A 20684-nucleotide genomic window follows, 5' to 3' on the forward strand; every position below is an offset into this window, starting at 1 on the left:
TGTTATTAAACAGTCTGTTGGTTACCGCAGGTTACCATCTGTTTACACATAGCCTTATATGTTAAGTTTCCTTGGAAATTGTTGAATACAGTCCTAGAGACCTCAGAGTTTTGTATATGTCTCTTTCAGGAAATTGGAGGTTGTGCAATATTTGCAATTCATGACAAATTGATTTGCTGTGAATTAATTTTTGGGAAAAGTTTAACTGAGCCGGCGAATTCACATTTCAATAGATTTGCTCATCTCTAGTCCCGGTGCTATCTCAGCATCTCAGCAGCAGAAATCTTGGTCCATGCGGGGAACAATTTTACTGTTATCTGACAAGTAATCAAAAGCTCTAGGTCAGTCTGCAAATCATTGAGGACTATGCTTGTCAGCTCCCAATTAATCAAAACGTATCAATCACGAATCCTCTGAAACCTCTTTAATAAACATAGAAAAATTCGGTTGTATAGGGAATTTGATATAAAGCATGTCTTAAATCTGTCAAACCACTGCTAAAATTGAAGTTAAAAATGCTCAAAGGGATAGATAAAAATTGTGCAAAAGAACAAAACTGACATGTACATATAAGATGTTACTTTACTATAGTACTCGGTATAATGAACCACAAATTTAAGTGATAAGCTATGATTCCACATAGTGTAAACACTGTTTTTTTTTTCTTTTTCTGTCTATATATTTAAAGAGAATCTGTCAACAGGTTTATGCCACCTAATCTGAGAGCAACATAACGTAGGGGCAGAGATCCTGATTCCAGCGATGTGTCACTTACTGGGCTGCTTAGTGTAGTTTTGATAAAATCACTGTTTAATCAGCAGTAGGTTATCATTAAAGGACTACTTGGTGTGCTGCATGTAGTCCAGCATATTCATGAGCTCTGTATAACTGCTAGATCTGCAGTAAAGAAAACATTGGTTTTATCAAAATGACAGCAAACAGCTCAATAACTGACACATCGCTGGAATCAGGGTCTTTGTCTCTACATTATACTGCTCTCGGATGGGGGAGTAAAACCCTGGTGACAGATTATCTTTAATACCATGCAAATTGCATCTTCAGAGAGGAAGAGGACTTGAACTCCAATGCCACCTGTTGGAAATTGAATACTGAAAGTCAATATCAACCCTTTAATTATATTGAAAAAACAACAATAAAGTATTATTTATTATTTTTAAAATTGTGTTTTTTTTAGTTTTTATATGTGGATATAATTAATGGAAGTGTATGAGGTAGAGACAATAAGTAAGGTAAAAAGCGCATGTAAAAAATAAGTTTTATACATTTTTGAAAATGAGTTTTCAGAATTTTTTTTTAAGTAAACTTGTTTAATGAAGAGAGCAAAACATTCAAAGTAGTAGCCAAGAATGTTTTATTTTAATGATTTATTATTTAACTAGCTTCCTATAATAGCTTAGTATTTTCATGTGCAATTGTTTATTTCTATTTGAAAATTCATTACTTCTCTACATTTAGGTCATGTGATTTTGTGGTGACCCCCTTGAAATTACATGCTCTTCTGTCCTCACAAAAGGGTCATCATCTCAGTCACCAACAACTAGTTGCATGATGAAACTGCATGGATTGTACCACACAAGTTCTTCAAAGGGGAATGCAGTCATATTGAAGGAGATCATTGTTGAGCTCCTAAAGCTGTATACTTAACAGTCTCCTAGCTTCTTGGTACTTAAAAGGAATCTGTCCACAGGCTTTTTCTATGTAAGCTAAGGACAGTGTCATGAACAGCCGGGGGAGTCACTCAGCTATCCCGCAGCTGTTCACTGATTTGTCACAAACACGACTACTCTCTAGCGCCCCCCTTGTCTGCAGGCCACTTTTGGTACTGCAGGACAATGTATAGGATGAGGCTGCTGAGCTGATAATGCCAAATATTGGAGGTCTCACAGCAAGGGTAAATGTATATATCACCGATTCCCGCTAATGGAATATATATATACCTCGGTACCCTTAATGATAGCACTTCAATAATTCTATGCAATAATAATTACACCGCCACCACCAGACGTTTCACAGGCAGTCCGGGTACCCGTTACAGATAGCATAAGGCCCTTCGGGTTTTTGGATTCGTATATAAAGCATGAGGAAAGAAACTATTAAATTTTATATATTTAATCTGAAAATAGGCCGTGTTTAAAAAATATACAAGAATTTACAAAAGAGAACAATACAATTACAGTATAGACAGTTACATTAAAAATAAAAGGTATAAACGTGAAACTTACTAAACTCGTGCCATAGAAGTGACGTCCAAACTTAGGGAGTGGAGGGACTCCAAGAGAAGAAGATGGTATAATCGTCCAGCATCACCCTTACTGATGCCCTCCAGTACTGACTGACCCCCCCAGAAAGGAGCTAGTCTCTCTTATGCCTTAGGTAACCCCCTTGTCTGTGACCTCATTTTACAGTCTCTTGTGGGCTGTGCCGATATTGTCCCAAAGGTTCCTTAATTCTAGGTTTTCACATATCTTTGCCCCTGGGCCACTCAGGTGAAAGATATTAGCATCATATTTTATATCTCGATTTTACATTTACATAGATACCAAACACAACACATCTAGCACGATTTAATTGGCCAATACTAATTTGCTGTGATACCGGCGATCTCCCCGTCAAGCAAAACGGTGCGCTGGGTTCAGCATTCCACAGGGATTCTGGCAATATCTTTTTCATTTTTCTAGCATTAACGTAGCGCTTAAAAACTATTTTGGGGGGGCGGAGCTAGACATGGCTGAGTGAGGACGTGCTTTTCTGGAGCTCCTCTATATAATCCCCCATAAAGCCGGCTTTTACATAAAAAATGGGCAAATCCACTGCCAAAAAGAACAAGCCCAATACCCCAAGCCGGCCTCCTGCACCTCAGCACAATATTGGGGCTTATTTCACCCGTTCCAGGGAGTCTGGAGCACCTCCACAGCCGGAGCATGAACTGAGGCCTGCAGAGCCTGAACCGGTCCCTGCTCCTGTCCTGGTGCCCGAGGATACCGGAATGCTGGAGGCCCAGAGGAAGGAGGGCGCAACAAAGACCCCCCGGGATATAATCGGTCCCACCGGGAGACACAGCAAAGAACCCCGCGGCGGGAGGAGCGGTGAGTGTGCCGGCGCCATTCCAAGATGGCGCCCGCCTACCTGCGCCGCAGCCTGGAGGATCAGCGCTCGAGGACGGGACACCCGCGACCGCGAACCTGCCTGCCCCATACCCCAATGCACTGCCGATGGGACCGGGGAGCGCCCACAATTCACCTGCAGCCGGCGCCAGCGAAGTCTGGAGAGCGGCGGCCCATGAGCGAGGAGTGTACGCGTGCCCGGGCTCAGGTGATGACTCACCGCTGCAGCCCCGGGCACTGAAGAATCAGATGCCGCGCAGCGCAGCTGAAGTCCAGGAGCTGACAGCCTCCCACACAGGGGCGCCTGATCCCACCGAGGAGGCGGTAGCAGACACCCCTGAAGGACTGCCTGGCCCACAGTTACAGGTGCAGGGGTGGAGGGGAGATATGCTGACAGGGGCCCATATCAGGAGCGTTGGCAATGGCACAAACCACACTCCCTCACCAGGGACCCCACGAACACCAGGGAGTCCTGGAGACGGGGGAGGACTGCACGGCTCTCAGATGGCGACTACTGAATTCTGGGGGATACCTCCGAAGGAGGTGCCCCCCACCTCTCCAGACAGTTGGCGCTCGGGATCCTCCTGGGCCGAGGGACAGATTGCCGCAGGTGGGGCTCTGGATGGGGGCACTTTGATACCAATGAACAAGGGGCCCATGGCAATGGGAGCTCCTCCACGCCGTCTTGTAATCGGGCCATCGCTGTGGGAGGGCATGAACAACCCCCAAAATACACAGAAAATGATATATGGCCCAGCTATACAGGACTCTTTTTATGCATACCCCAATAAGTCTCATGCTACCGCCTCGACAAGTGAAGATCGCCCGGCATCCTTGGCAGATCTGCGAGCACTGTTACAAGCAATCCCCACCAAAAACGACATTGCAGCACTGGCTAATCAAGTGGTGGCGGAATGTAAACAGGAATTCATCCAATTGCGGTCTGACCTCTCTTCACTTACTCATAGGGTGGATGCCCTTACCGAGCAGCAGTCGACCTCTCAAATCTCTATTCAATCCATCCAAGAGACAGTGATGAACCAATCTAAGCAATTATTTGCCCTTCAACAACACATAGATGACCAAGAAAACAGAAATAGAAGGAACAATCTACGTATTAGAGGACTTCCTGAATCAATTGTGGCCCCTGATATCCCTACTGTCCTCCGTTCCATTTTTAACAATCTGTTAAAGAAGCCACCAGGAACCCCTCTAGAGCTTGACAGACCCCATAGGGCCCTACGCCCCCCGGATCCACAAGACCCCCGCCCAAGGGATGTTGTGTGCAGGGTTCATTTCTTTGCGGCAAAGAGGCCATTTTACAAGCAGCCAGGAAGAAACCGAACCTAACATATAACGGCTATGCCATCCGCATCATGCCTGACCTCTCAAGACACACCCTAGTCCAACGTGCTACCCTCAAGCCCCTCCTGGATGTCTTAAAAGAAAAGGGACTACTGTTTCGGTGGGGATTCCCATTCTCACTATTGGTGCAGAAGGACTCTCGATGGTGGGTCCTGCGCTCTCCAGAGGACGTCCCTGCATTCACCAAGAACTTGGGACTGCCCACAACTCCCATCGCAGCCTGGCCACTTACCCTACTCCAGCCCTGGGTCCCCAGGGAAAGACTCGCCTATACCAGACCAACCCCACCTTCTGGGTCCAACAGGGGGCTACCTCCGAGAGAAGAACGGGGCCATGGGGCAGGTCGCCCTCGCTACCCGACTTAGTGAGGCTCAGAGGCTGCATACGCCCCTATGACCTATCTTATTTACAGATATTCAAAACAAAATGGCCTTTACTTGTTGCTTTAAAGTTTATCCACTGCCCGTATTATATCAGCATTTAACTCTTTTGCCGGTATTTATAGTTATCTCTAACGTTTTTAGTATATCCAGAGCTCTACTTGGTTATGTCTGACATCCTTTTTCCCCAAATAGGTCGGGATCCTCTGTCCTGCCTAGACAAGGCGGATATGTTCCCTAGGAACGTTTGTTCAGATTTAGGTTAATGTGAAAGGTCTTTTTACCTGATGCTCTTTTTGTTTTCTTCCCCGCTTTACTCTACCTATCTAAAATCTCTTGCTTTCCCTTTCTTTGACGACCGGGCTGATCGTGTGCAATCCCCTTTCTCATATATCTCTAATGTCTTACTCTTTTATAGATGGCGGACCTAACTATCGCTTCTTTCAATGCCAGGGGCCTCAATGTTCCGGAGAAACGATCGCAGATATTGTACCACCTTCATAAACGGAAGGTGAGCATGGTGTGTTTCCAGGAGACCCATTTCAAACAAGGCCATGCCCCCATTCTTAAAAATAAGTACTATCAGACATGGGTATCCTCAGACAACCCGGATTCCCGCTCTAAGGGTGTGGCAATAGCTATCCTCAAATCCCTCCCACATCAAATCCTAAAGTGCACGACAGATAGTTTTGGAAGATATATTATCCTCTCACTGAGGGTGGGGGACCAAACACTCACAATCATTAATGCATACGCTCCAAATCAAAAACAAGACAGCTTTGTTACACGTTTGGTAGAGGCTGCAATCCCCCTGATACAAGGTACAGTTATTTTATGTGGCGACCTCAACGTCACCCTTGACCCCACTTTGGATAACTCCAGGGGCAAATCTAATATTGCTTACACCACTATTAAACGTATCAAAAAAGCTTTATTGCGCATTCAACTGTTCGACGCCTGGAGACTGAAACATCCGTCCGACAGAGACTATAGTTTTTACTCCCATACCCAAGACTCGTATAGTCGCATAGACTACATATTATTACAGCACAGTGCTCTCCCTTGGATTCAGCACACTGAGATGGATAGCATATTGTGGTCAGACCATGCACCGATCTATTGTATGATTGAGATTCCCTCCCTCCAGGCCCCCAGGGGGTCGTGGCGGCTGAATGAGTCGTTGCTGCTGGATGAGCTCTGTGTTAATGATGTTCAGACCTCTATTACAAGGTTTGTAGAAGACCACTCAGTAGATGACACAGCCCCCACTTATAAGTGGGAAGCATTGAAATGTGTCATACGAGGTATTTTTATCAAACATGGGTCCCGAATCAAAAAAGAACGGGCCCAAGATATAGTAAAAGCTCTTCAAAGGGTTTCTGAACTGGAACTCATTCACGAGCGAGCCTTATCAGCCGCAAACTTACAGCCTCTTCTACAGGCCAGGATAGAGGTTAAAAAACTATTGGATTCTTCATATAAGCGCCTAATACAGGTAGGAAAGGGGAGCTTTTATGAGTTTGGGGACAAGCCAGGCAGGTTGTTGGCTAATGCATTGAGAGAAAGGAGAGCCCACACCCTCATACCCTGCATCAAGAACTCACGCGACGAATTACTCTATGCCACCCCTGACATATGTAATACTTTTCATGATTTCTAATCCAAGTTATATAATTTACCTGTCGAGCCCCCTGAGTCGAGTGACGGATGCCCGCAATATCCTCACCTTTACGGCGTCTCAGTAGCTCCATAATTGAGGACCTGGAAAGTCCATTTTTATTGAATGATTTGTTGACGGTGATCCGTGATACACCGGGTAACAAAAGTCCTGGACCCGACGGATTCCCTGCCAAATTTTACAAGGCCTTTGCGGAGCAGTTAGCACCTTTAATGCTTCTCTCCTTCAATTCAATTTCGGACTCTGTCCCTTTCCCGCCTCATTCAACCACTGCCCATATTTCCCTGATCCGTAAAGAGGGAAAGGACAGCACGGCATGTGGTAGTTTCAGACCGATATCACTCCTTAATGTTGATTTAAAAATCTACGCCAAGCTACTGGCAAATAGATTGGGTCCTCTGCTCCCTGACCTGATTTATCTAGACCAGCTCGGGTTTGTCCCGGGTAGGGAGGCAAGGGACAATACTATAAAGATCCTAGATCTAATCCAACACGCACACACTAAGAAACTCTCTCTTATGTTACTATCTCTGGATGCCGAGAAGGCTTTCGACAGAGTCTCATGGCAGTCACTTTCACAGACACTGCAGCATATAGGCCTGGGACCTGTTTTCTCATCCAAGATTATGGCCGTATATCATTCCCCGACTGCATATCTTAAGATTAATGGCACTCTGTCAAAACCCTTCCCCATCCGGAACGGGACCCGACAGGGATGTCCCTTGTCACCTTTACTTTATGTTCTAGTAATGGAGCATCTGTTATCGGCCATCAGGAATAACCCGGATATACAGGGTATTCGGATCGCCAACTGGGAGCATAAATGTGCCGCGTTTGCCGATGATCTCCTTATTTATCTATGTAACCCTCTCACATCCCTCCCGTCTCTACTGCTGGAGCTAAACCGCTTCAGCAAATGGTCCAACTTCAAAATCAATTTTGATAAATCAGAAGCCCTAAATGTCTCTCTGCCCCTAACAATGGTAAATGCTCTTAAACCAAATGTTCCCTTTCGATGGCCGGCCCACGGCAGTATTGGATACTTGGGTATAAAGATCCCCGCTGACCCAACCAGGCTCCTTCAATTAAATTATCAAACTTTTCTGTCAAGGCTCGAGGGAGATTTAGCCTCATGGCAAAAAGGTACCCTATCGTGGTTTGGCAGGATTAGCGCTCTCAGGATGACGGCCTTGCCACGACTGTTGTACTTAATACAGACGGTCCCGGTCTACATCCCGGCAGCACACTGGGCCAAGGCACAACGCCTATTCAATCAATTTGTTTGGTCCAAAAAGCGCGCTCGCTTGAGATGCAGTGTCTTAACTAGGACCAAGAACGCAGGAGGAGCGGGTCTGCCCGATTGTAGGTGGTACGACATGACAGCCGCTTACGCCAGGGTTCTGGACCTTCTGCACTGCTCTGGATCTAAGCTCTGGGTTGGTCTGGCGCAGGATTTGTGCCCTCTGTCAATATCGACCCTGCCGTGGACCTGGCCTCTCCTCACCAAACATAAAATTGAGATGTCCTATAGCACCAAACAAACACTGAAAATGATACATTCTATGTCATCACGCAACCTCATGATCCAGCCTAGAGGACCCCTTATGCCACTAACTGACAACCCAGAGTTCCTGCCGGGAGCATCGTCCAACAATTTTCTGGGCAACACGAAACTAAACCCCCTGAGATTAAAACAGGTGGCCCGGGGGGTTCCCTCCTTCCGCTTCGGGAGATTGTAGAGAATCGCAACTTCAAACTGCGGTTCCATTTTGAATATGCCCAACGCAAACACTTTATAACCTCCCCAGACACTGTCATGGCCCACTGTCCGCCCCAAACACCTTTTGAAAACCTTTGTAGTGGGTCTTCTGATACGCGCCATGCAATATCAAGGGTGTACAAGTTTATGACGGGCACGGCAGAGACGTCCTCCCCTCGCTTTTGTGCGGCATGGGAAACAGAGCTCAATCAGACGTTCCCTAGGAAACAATGGCAGCGTTGTTTCCGTCTGACCCACAGGTCAGTGGTGGCCACCAGGATGCAAGAAACCAGCTATAAAATTCTTTCTAGGTGGTACAGGGTCCCAGCATCTCTCCATGCGTGGTGTCCCGAAGTTCCTGATACGTGCTGGCGCTGTGGAGCGCAGGGGGGCACCATGACACACATCTGGTGGTACTGCCCGAGCTTGTCGGTCTTTTGGAATAAAGTATTGGTGGCCATTCAAGAGGTCACCGGGATTGTAGTTCCCAGCCGCCCAGAAGCAGTTTTGCTGTACATCTTTGATATATCCGAAAAGGTCTATAAAAAATCTATCCTAGGTCACCTCCTCCAGGCTGCCAAGACAGTGATCCCACGACGTTGGAAGGATCCTACCCCCCCTACTCTGGATGAGTGGGTAATGGAGGTGAATGTGATTCACCGAATGGAAATGGTGATGGCCCAGTCACGTGGGCAGACGGTAGAGACAGCCACCAAATGGTTTCAGTGGGAATCATTTCTGTCGGGCAAAACATTTCTGGAACTAATCTAACCTCCAGAGGACAGGTACCCTGGCCCCCTACTTCTTTAGATAGTATACTACCCTTTTGACAAGTTTTGGTCCTATAGACAAGGTATCAGTCCCGGTCGTCGCGCACTACTTCCTTTCCTTCCACTTCTTTCTCTGACCCGCTCTTCTTCTCTACTCTTCATGACTGCCTCTTTTCTTAAGCTTTCTTCTTTGTTTCACTATTTTCTATGGTTTAAAAATGATTATCCATGTATTCTTGTCATCATCCATATTCCATTATGAAGCCCATGATAGTTTATCGTTCAGACTATCGATGAATGCTATTTGATGCAGCATGGTTTTGTGTTCTTCTCATGTATTTTTTTTTTTTTGAAAATTCAATAAAACTTTAAATTGGAAAAAAAACCAAAACTATTTTGGAAGTTTTCCCTCCAACAGAACAAAGGATTGTCATTCTCTGCATCCCTTGGCTGTGGCTGTACCATCACCCAAAGTCATAAATACCTAAACTTTCAGGCTGATCAGATAATCGTCATGACGATCTGTGGCTGATGGCAAAGAAGAGGGGGTGAGGACCCTGCAAGAGTTTTACATGGACAGCATGCTGTAAGAGTTAAAAAACAAAAGCAACTGTGCTTCTCTTATCAATGTAAGTGCAATTGTGTAAGTAAACTAAAGGGATAATTACCATGTGATTACCGTTACATGGAGGACTAGAAACTCAAGTGCAATGCAGTCCAACACACCCCTGCTCTGATTGACACCTCACAGTCAATGCACAGTCTCTATTGTGAGCCTGGTGTGGGCAGGACCCTCTGCTGTGTTCCTGAATCTAAATCCTTTGATTGTATCAGAAAGCCTTACCGTGTAATCTGTGTGATACACCATTAGATTCAGAATCTCCTTGTCTATATTATGTTGCTGTCAGATGAGCAAAAACCTGCTGGCAGAGTCACTTTAACTCTAGCTGCCCATGTAAAGCTGCGCTGATACAATATTGAATTTATGGAAGACCATAGAAAAATAAAATACAAAAATGAAATCAGGGAATCAAGAGGGAGTCTAAAGTAAAGTAGAGAGGAGCCTGACCTGCGGGGAAAGAAGAACACTACATATGAAAAATATGCAGATTGTGATAAACTATCAATAGAAGGGTGCAGTGATGGAAAAAATGCTGGACTGCTTCTTTAACACTAGAAGTCTCAGAAATTTGAGCTCCCCCCTGAAGTCCCAAAAGAGGGTCAAATGACCCTTAGTCCAAACTGAATAAAACCAACTAGAAACTAAATGGCTAAACTCAATGGAAAACAACAACCTCCTGTGGTGCAACAGTAATGGCCTTAATTACAGAACAAAAGACGATGATTATAGGATGTTAGCTAAAATCCTTCAGATCATTCGACCAGTCTCTGGGTTCCAAAGGTAGAAATGTTAAATGACCCCTCTCTGGGACTTCTAGTGTTAAAGGATTATTCCTGTCTCAGACATGAAAACAAATGGGAACAATTCTGTCCAGACTGCAACCAGTGGAGGTAGTCCTATGGAACCAGTTAAGATTAATGAAACTTTGCTGCTACAGTAACTCCCATTAATTTCTACGGGAGTTACATAGCTGATATACACTGTTTCTATAGCTGCACCTCCAGTGGTTGGAGCTTGGAGAAAGCTATTCCCCTCTCATAAGACAAGAGGCCAACATGGGAATAACCCTTCCACCTCAGCCTAGTTTACAGGCTTGTAGTAAATGTCATGTAGAACATAAAACAGTTATGTATGTTCAATAACATATTAAAATCTGACTGGAATTAATCATGCTAGTGAAGTAATACAGAATATTTATATTTTACAATCCAATCCAAACATTTATTTAACAGCCATCTATATATAATTATTTGATGGTGTTTCTAATTACAGCACATTACTTGCTAAATTGTAAATCAATGGAGCGGAGGTACAGATAAATGTAATGACTCTACTCCTTGATGTTGTAATTGCTTGTTTTGACAAGATATAAATCCATATAAGAATGGAGCTTGCTATATTTCTTCTGCTAGGAGAGCTATTTCTAGGTAGCAGGGAAGCACAGTTGGTCTGTGTGAAAATACCTTTGCTATAAACCCTTATGGTACATAGACCGATAAATAAACCGGTTCCTAGCTGAAGCTCTAATGATGTCTCTCCTGGGAAATAATATCATCTCAATGTCATTCTTACACTCCTTTATTTAGTTTGGAGGGTATGAGCTGTGATTCTATACTTACAGACAATTAAGTTGTTGTCACTAAAAAATATTGTCTATCATTTGAAAATATATTTAAAAACTATCTCTATAATAAGCAGAGGCGTACACAGCAAACATAGGGATCCATCGCAATGGCCAGGGTAGGTCTCACCCCACTTAGCGCTATACCAGTTTCCCTAAAATAAGACCTACCCTGAAAATAAGCCCTAGCAATATTGTTTAGGGTTTTGGGAGTATGCTTGAAATATAAGCCCTTCTGTAACAGTGCATGACAAAGGGATTCTTTCTGAACTGTTCCTCCTTAAAGGGAAGGTGTCACGGTTTTTTTTTTTAGTATTAATAATAGTGATTATGAAATCAAGTATTTTTAATACAAAAGTAAACTCACTGTTTATTTAGTTTTTATTTCATTCTAGTTTTACTGAAGCATTGGGCGCTGCCATCTTTTATTTGCAGTGTGTAACGACAGTTACTCACCTCCTTTATGGCAGCCCTCTGTGCATTCACTCAGATAGTCGCGCTGCAACCCTTTAGTTAATACAGGACAGCTCCATGCTATGACCTGAACGCGTCCCCTGGGCTGTCGCAGCAGAGGGAGGAGATCGGTGCCATCTTTGTGCAGCTCACAGCATATGCTGTGTGCTGCACTTTCCCCCGTCACCCGTTCGGCCTGTATGAGTACCGGCGCCCCTTCCCCCGCCACTGCTGCTACTGTCTTGAATGACCCCCCCGTTCTCTCCCCCTGTGCCATCGCTACCATCTCTAATGACACCCTCCCGCTTTCCCTCATGTGCCGCTATTACCCTCCCCCAGCTCTCCTTGCTGCAGCCGCTGAGGGCCTGCATGCAGAGCATTGCGTGCATGCAGTGCATTGCGTGCTGGCGTGCATGAATGCCGAGCATTGCATGCAGGCATGCGTGCATGCTGAGCATTGTGTGCGTGCATGCATAGAATTGCATGCGGGTGTGCGTGCATGTAGAGCATTGGATGCGTACGTGCATGCAGAGCATTGTGGGCTTACATGTGCGCATGCAGAGCATTGCGTGTGTGCGTGCGTGCATGCAGAATATTGCGTGCATACATGCAGAGCATTGCATGTGAGCGTGCATACATGCAAAGCATTTCAAGCGGCCGCGTGTGTGGCAGAGCATTGCGGGTGTGTGTGTGGCAGAGGATTGTGTGCATGCGTGTGGCAGAGCATTGCGGGCGTGCATATGGTTGAGCATTGTGTGCATGTATGTGGCAGATCATTGCGTGCGGACATGCATGTATGCAGAGCATTGCGGGCGTGTGGTAGAACATTGTGGGCGTGCTTGTGGCAGGGCATTGTGCGTGTTTGTGCGTGCAGCAGAGCATTGCGGGCATGCGTGTGGCAGAGTATTACAGGCGGGAGTGCATGTGGCAGAGCATTGTGTGCATGCGTGGGGCAGAGCATTGCGGGTGTGCATGTGGCAGGGCATTGTGTGCATGTATGTGGCAGAGCATTGGATGTGGGCGTGCGTGCATGCAGAGCATTGCGGGCGTGCGTGTGGCAAAGCATTGTGTGTGTGCTTGGGGCAGAGAATTGCGGCATGCATGTGGCAGAGCATTGTGTGCATGTATGTGGCAGAGCATTGCGTTTGGGCGTGCATGCATGCAGAGCATTGCGGGTATACATGTGTGTGGCAGAGCATTGCGGACGTGCGTGTGGCACAGCATTGTGTGTGTGCATGCGTGTGGCAGAGCATTGCGGGCATGGATGTGGCAGAACATTGCAGGTGGACGTGCATGCAGCAGGGCATTGCTGAACCGGGGCGTGCAGAGCGCTATGTGGGGAGCAATATGCAGCTGTCCTTGGTGACACTTTAGACATTCCTGGTCACCAACAAAATGGCTCTGCACTATGATCCTAAACTTCATCTTCTCTTATCCTTTTGGAAATACCCATATTGGGAGGGGGAGCTGTGACATCACACACAGGAGAGCAGATTCTGCCCACTTTTACTACAGCTGTAATGTGAGCTAGTTCTACAGTAGCTCTGCAGCAGGATTTCAGCAGCTGCTCCCCCTAGTGTTTAAGAGTGGAAAATATCAAACTTTGTATTTTTTTTATATTTTGCTCAATAAAAACGAATAATAATATTTAAACAAAACATTAATACTTAACATTTTTTCAGTTATTGAAATATTTTTTTGTTTGGACAACACCTAGACCCTGCAATACAAACAAATCATGTTTAGCCAATATATCCCATATTGTTTTGCTGAGAATCACACTCAGTTACTTAAAAATATATAAATCCAATCATTTTAACTCAAATGATATAGTTATACAGTGCAGGTTTACAATGTGCACAAGATCACAAAATCAGAGCACCAAGAATACTTACAGCTACTGCTTCTAAAATTTGTTTCACCGCATCAGCAGCATCCCGCTCACTGTAGTAACCTTTCTCCACAATTCTGCAGAAAAGCCAAGAGTGCCTTATTAAAACTAATCAATACAAAATATGCAGCACAGAAAAAATGTTTTACATTGACAATTTCATTTATAAACTCTTCTATATTGTAACTGCAACACCAAGAAGGACGAGCTGTAAGATCCGAATGATTGTAGGCTGAGAAGTCAGAACTGTTCAACATTATGTGTCCTAGTCATTGGGAAAATAACATCAAACTGGAATGACAGTAAAAGGTTTGCAGAGGATTGTCAGATTAGAAGAATGGTGCGTAGTGATCATATACCAAGCTTAAGACATCAGTGTCTACATAAACCATAAGAGGGTATTTATACCATATTGGGCTTATAGTTTCATAGTGTTTCAGGTTGAAGGTAGACTTAGGTCCATCAAGTTCAACCCATGACCTAACCTAAAATGTTGAGCTAGACATTCAGCTACAGATGTCTATTGACCTCATGCCATCGCTCTGATAGGCCGGTTCACAGCAAGATGGCAATGGTGATCATAATGGAGGTCTATCCTCTTCAGCGATGAGAATTGTCTTAGATGCACTAATAAGTTTTCCCTGGAGATTGACCTGATGACCATGTGGGCAATTCCTTGAAGAGGCATTCACAAGGAAACATCACACCGGTCTTAATCCTGGGTTTATGGAGTTGGGTATTATACCATACAGAAGCCTCTCTATTCTTGAAGAGGCTTTCTACTTTCAGGAAACTGGGCTCCAAACTGTTAAAAATAAAAAATAACAAACTCAGCAGGTACTCACCCTCCATGGGTCTAGGGCTGACTTCCTGCTGCTACTCCTATTCTTGTGTTTTGACCACAATGATATCCTCATGTTAACAGCACACAACAGCATAGTGGCCAGTTACTGAGCTCAGTGCTTGTGTGGCGCGCTGGACAAGCCAGGTCGTCACAGAACTACACCAACACACCCCACACCCCGGTTAGGCACACCTAGGCCAAACACAAAATACTTGTTGCCTTCCTCCAGGGGCTGATGTCCACACCAGGGGGTGGGCCAGGCGGTTGGTCCCGCCCACCGAGGAGTTCACAGTCATGGAGGCGGGAAAAGGAAGGAGATAGAGTTTTGAAGTTGAAGTGAGAGGAGTGAAGTGGTAGAGGAGCAGACAGAAGGCGGTCCGGGTGTGTGGCCCGGACGGTACAGCAAGGTTGGCAGACGATGGTGACCGTCTGCAGGAGAGGCTGATTGGAGCAAACCGTAAGGACCGTGGACGGGCGGTGGCCCGGCGGTACCGGATCAGAGAGTAAAAAGAAGCCGACACCATCCGGCAGAGCTTACGGACCCCGACAAGGCTAGGAGTCACCGTTAAATTTGTCAAATCCGCTAGCGAAGGGAACCTCCAGGGTTTCCCAGCAGTCAAGACCCGATTGAAGGCAACAGCTCAAACCGTAAAGGGAAACACAGTCACCGCCAAGGCTACAGTTCCCAGGGCCAGAGCCTGCGGGCAAAAGGGGCTCCCTCAGCATCCATCCAAGCTGGGGAGCGGGTTACCGGTGAGAAGCCATTGGAACCGTAACACAACACAGGTGCAGGGAAAGGCAGTCACCATCAACCTGCTGGGAGGAGAAACACCGCAGCCATTTGTGGGACCCGTCCATGCAGCCGTTTGTTTTACCGGAGACTTTGCATTCGTCATTGGCTGAGTGAGTACCACCGTGCCGTGCGGCACAGCGCTGCCCCTGCGACCCTGCACCTCACCAGGCCCCGTAACCCGCCTGCCATACATCCCTACCCCTCACTGGGCCCCAGGACAACCAAACCCCCTACCCACAGAGGGGAGAACCAACATCCAAGCTGCTCCCTGTCATCGCTCCCGGGATCCCCGTCCAGAGCAGCGGTGGTGTCACAACCTCACCACAACCGTGGGTGACGTCACGGACAATATCCCTAAACCCAAACCAAACTACCCCCTTTCACTCACGGGCGAGGAACGCCACTCGAGTCCCCGGGAGGATCCGGCCCACCGCTCGAGCCACCACCGAGCAGCAGCAGCAGCTGCGTTCCCTCCTCCGCCCGCGACACTTGTGCACTGAGGTTGATGGCATCTGACATGGAGCTGAGTGTACAAGCCGCTAAACCCAGTGACTGGCTATAGCATTGATGTGCGCTGTTGACGTGATGTCACCGCTATAGTCAAAACACCGAAAACAGAGCAGCGGCAGGGAGCAAGCACTGGATCCAAGAAGGATGAGTACCTGCTGAGTTTGCTATTTTATGTATTTTACACAGTTTGGGGACCACATTCCTGAAAGTGGATAACTCCTTTAATTCCAGGTACACTAACAGCTCAGCCTTACATTGATTTGGTGGTGGAATCAATGATATGGCCATTTCTCCAAAGTGTCCCTGGAGACAATTTTCAGCATGACAACTCTATCCTGCATGTTGTTTGTACTACTCTGAGCATCAGCCTGCGTGGCCTAAACCTGCTACCATGGCCTGCGGTGCTCTGGAATTGTCCATCATCTAGCACATCTGGGACGTCATTGGTTGACCACTGCAAAGGGAGCTGACCTTGATGGTTTCTGTACCAGTATGCATTCAGACCTCCTTTGATAACCTCTTTGATAGCATGTTAAGGCCTGTAGATGCATGCGTTTTTTACTCAAGGGGTTTAAACTCAACACTGAATAAATAGAGATGTTTTGAAAATTCAGTTTTCATATTTTCATCATTTACTTCTTAGTAACATGTCTGTCCATCCTGTGATTTCTACCACTCTACACCTTTTCTTTCTTGGAGCTGCGATTTCCAAGTTGAGGAGTGTAAGCATTTTCTAATTTACTAGACTTATAGTTTACGTTCAATATTCCTGAGTTTTGGTAGAAACAGTTATCTATCCAATTTTTACGGATTTCTCAACTCACCCTGACTGAGGATATCAGGGAGGAGAAGAATCAGTCAGGGTGCAATTTTTAATCAAAACGCCAACTGGAAACTGGTGGAGGAACTGATTCCATTGTTTTCAATGTGATTGTTCTTACTTTTCTGGCACATCATTTGTTGTGTGGGATAAGTGAAGGCACCAACATTTGATGTAACATCGTGATCCAGTCCCAGACCAGTAACTGGGAGAAAATGGTGAAAAACCTGATGAAAACTGATACTTTTTGCATGAGGTCTGCTATCAGATGGGATGTGTTGAGTTGCATCAGGTTAAAATAAAATGAGTCTGATGTAACAGAAATATCCAGCCTAAGATCTATGCTTTGGAAACACGGAATTCTGTAGACAAAAATAACTTCAAGTGGGACGGTTATCGTCTTTAAAATGTTGTTTTGACTTTTTCCTTTTCAGAGCACACAATGTAGGGGGAACACAGACAGATTGCCCGAATATCTAATGCATATCCGAAACTTTAACTATAGTCTAAAGGCTTTTTCTGGAAGAAGTTTCTGGGCTTTTCTTTTCCCCGTAGTTTTTATGTTTTTCTTGGTTGTTATATTGATATTTGAACAAAGATTTATGATATTTCACTTTTCACACGACTCTCAGCGTAGTGTATTTATAGGATTTCATGCAACAATAAGTTGCATAAGTTTTTACTGCACAATTAATAAGCACCACGAGAAATTTACTCTAGTCAGAGACTGTAGATCATTTCTGTTATTATTTACAGTTAGGTCCAGAAATATTTGGACAGTGACACAAGTTTTGTTATTTTAGCTGTTTACAAAAACATGTTCAAAAATACAATTATATATATAATATGGGCTGAAAGTGCACACTCCCAGCTGCAATATGAGAGTTTTCACATCCAAATCGGAGAAAGGGTTTAGGAATCATAGCTCTATAATGCATAGCCTCCTCTTTTTCAAGGGACCAAAAGTAATTGGACAAGGGACTCTAAAGATGGTGTCACACACAGCGACAACGACAATGACGTCGCTGCTACGTCACCATTTTCTGTGACGTTGCAGCGACGTCCCGTCGCTGTCGCTGTGTGTGACATCCAGCAACGACCTGGCCCCTGCTGTGAGGTCGCCGGTCGTTGCTGAATGTCCAGCTTCATTTTTTGGTCGTCACTCTCCCGCTGTGACACACACATCGCTGTGTGTGACAGCGAGAGAGCGACGAAATGAAGCGAGCAGGAGCCGTTACTGGCAGCTGCGGTAAGCTGCAACCAGCGTAAACATCGGGTAACCAAGGGAAGACCTTTCTCTGGTTACCCGATATTTACCAGCCTCCGCCCTTGCTGCCAGCGCCGGCTCCTGCTCTGTGCACATGTGGCTGCAGTACGCATCGGGTAATTAACCCGATGTATACTGTAGCAAGGAGAGCAAGGAGCCAGCGCTAAGCAGTGCGCGCGGCTCCCTGCTCTCTGCACTGTGACATGTAGCTGCAGCACACATCGGGTTAATTAACCCGATGTGTACTGTACCTAGGAGAGCAAGGAGCCAGCACTAAGCGCGGCTCCCTGCTCTCTGCACATGTAGCACAGCGACGTTATGATCGCTGCTTCTGCTGTGTTTGACAGCTAAGCAGCGATCATAACAGCGACTTACAAGGTCGCTGTTACATCACCGAAAATGGTGACGTAACAGCGACGTCGTTGTCGCTGTCGCTTAGTGTGAACCCAGCATATGGGCTGCAATTAACTCTGAAGGCGTCTCCCTCGTTAACCTGTAATCAATGAAGTAGTTAAAAGGTCTGGGGTTGATTACTGGTGTGAGGTTTTGCATTTGGAAGCTGTTGCTGTGACCAGACAACATGCGGTCTAAGGAACTCTCAATTGAGGTGAAGCAGAACATCCTGAGACTGAAAAAAAAGAAAAAATCCATCAGAGAGATAGCAGACATGCTTGGAGTAGCAAAATCAACAGTCGGGTACATTCTGAGAAAAAAGGAATTGACTGGTGAGCTTGGGAACTCAAAAAGGCCTGGCCGTCCACGGATGACAACAGTGGTGGATGATCGCCGCATACTTTCTTTGGTGAAGAAGAACCCGTTCACAACATCAACTGAAGTCCAGAACACTCTCAGTGAAGTAGGTGTATCTGTCTCTAAGTCAACAGTAAAGAGAAGACTCCATGAAAGTAAATACAAAGGGTTCACATCTAGATGCAAACCATTCATCAATTCCAAAAATAGACAGGCCAGAGTTAAATTTGCTGAAAAACACCTCATGAAGCCACCTCAGTTCTGGAAAAGTATTCTATGGACAGATGAGACAAAGATCAACCTGTACCAGAATGATGGGAAGAAAAAAGTTTGGAAAAGAAAGGGAACGGCACATGATCCAAGGCACACCACATCCTCTGTAAAACATGGTGGAGGCAACGTGATGGCATGGGCATGCATGGCTTTCAATGGCACTGGGTCACTTGTGTTTATTGATGACATAACAGCAGACAAGAGTAGCCGGATGAATTCTGAAGTGTACCGGGATATACTTTCAGCCCAGATTCAGCCAAATGCCGCAAAGTTGATCGGACGGCGCTTCATAGTACAGATGGACAATGACCCCAAGCATACAGCCAAAGCTACCCAGAAGTTCATGAGTGCAAAAAAGTGGAACATTCTGCAATGGCCAAGTCAATCACCAGATCTTAACCCAATTGAGCATGCATTTCACTTGCTCAAATCCAGACTTAAGACGGAAAGACCCACAAACAAGCAAGACCTGAAGGCTGCGGCTGTAAAGGCCTGGCAAAGCATTAAGAAGGAGGAAACCCAGCGTTTGGTGATGTCCATGGGTTCCAGACTTAAGGCAGTGATTGCCTCCAAAGGATTCGCAACAAAATATTGAAAATAAAAATATTTTGTTTGGGTTTGGTTTATTTGTCCAATTACTTTTGACCTCCTAAAATGTGGAGTGTTTGTAAAGAAATGTGTACAATTCCTACAATTTCTATCAGATATTTTTGTTCAAACCTTCAAATTAAACGTTACAATCTGCACTTGAATTCTGTTGTAGAGGTTTCATTTCAAATCCAATGTGGTGGCATGCAGAGCCCAACTCGCGAAAATTGTGTCACTGTCCAAATATTTCTGGACCTAACTGTATGCTACTTTTGTGGCATAAATTATATTGACTATGACGGACATGCTCGGCCATGTGGCCTCCTGGCTCAGCTCCACTCAATAAACTACAAGTTTACAAAAGACTTAAGGGTACTTTACACGCTGCAATCTCGCTAGCAAGATCGCAAGCGATCGTACCCGCCCCTTTCAGTTGTACAACACAACCTCGCTTACACCCGTCACACGGACTTACCTGCCCTGCAATGTCGCTCTGGCCGGTGAACCGCCTACTTTCTAAGGGGGCGGTTTGTGCATTGTTACAGCGACGTCACATGGCAGGTGTCCAATAGAAGCGGAGGGGTGGAGATGAGCGGGACGTAACATCCCGCCCACCTCCTTCCTTCCGCATTGCCGGTGGAGGCAGGTAAGGAGATGTTTGTCGCTCCAGCGGTGTCACACATAGCGATGTGTGGTGCCGCAGGAATGAGTAACAACATCGCTAAGAAGCAGATAACGATTTTTGGTTTCAGGACGACCTCTCCGCGGCAAACGATTTTGACCGCTTTTGCGATCATTTAAGGTCGCTCGTACTTGTCACACACTGCAATATCGTTAATGACGCCGGATGTGCGTCACAAACACCGTGACCCCCGACGATAATTCACTAACGATATCGCAGCGTGTAAAGCCCCCTTTAGCTTTATATCCCTTATGATATATTAGTAATCCATGTAAATGTTGAAATGTCAATATTTTTTATCTCCATTTGGGCAGTTAAACTTATTAGTCTTTCTAGTGTACACCTACACTCACAAATTACATATACCGTGTTTTTCCAAAAATAAGACCTCCCCCAAAAATAAGCCCTAGCAGGGATTTTCAGCATTTTCGGAGAAAGGCTTAAATATAAGCCCTCCCCCGAAAATAAGCTCTAGTCGCGGATCAATAATGAA

General features: G+C 45.6%; 1 protein-coding gene across 1 annotated transcript in view; it reads right to left on the reverse strand.

The window, feature by feature from the left end:
* Positions 1 to 20684, reverse strand: part of CAMK4 (calcium/calmodulin dependent protein kinase IV) — a 393072-nt gene that overhangs the window by 136274 nt on the left and 236114 nt on the right. The window contains exon 5 of the mRNA XM_075341900.1: positions 13669 to 13741. Within this exon, the coding sequence (XP_075198015.1) occupies positions 13669 to 13741 (73 nt within the window). The remainder of the gene's footprint in view (positions 1 to 13668; positions 13742 to 20684) is intronic.

This window comes from Anomaloglossus baeobatrachus, chromosome 1 (genome assembly GCF_048569485.1).
Source record: "Anomaloglossus baeobatrachus isolate aAnoBae1 chromosome 1, aAnoBae1.hap1, whole genome shotgun sequence".
Lineage (NCBI taxonomy): Eukaryota > Metazoa > Chordata > Amphibia > Anura > Aromobatidae > Anomaloglossus > Anomaloglossus baeobatrachus.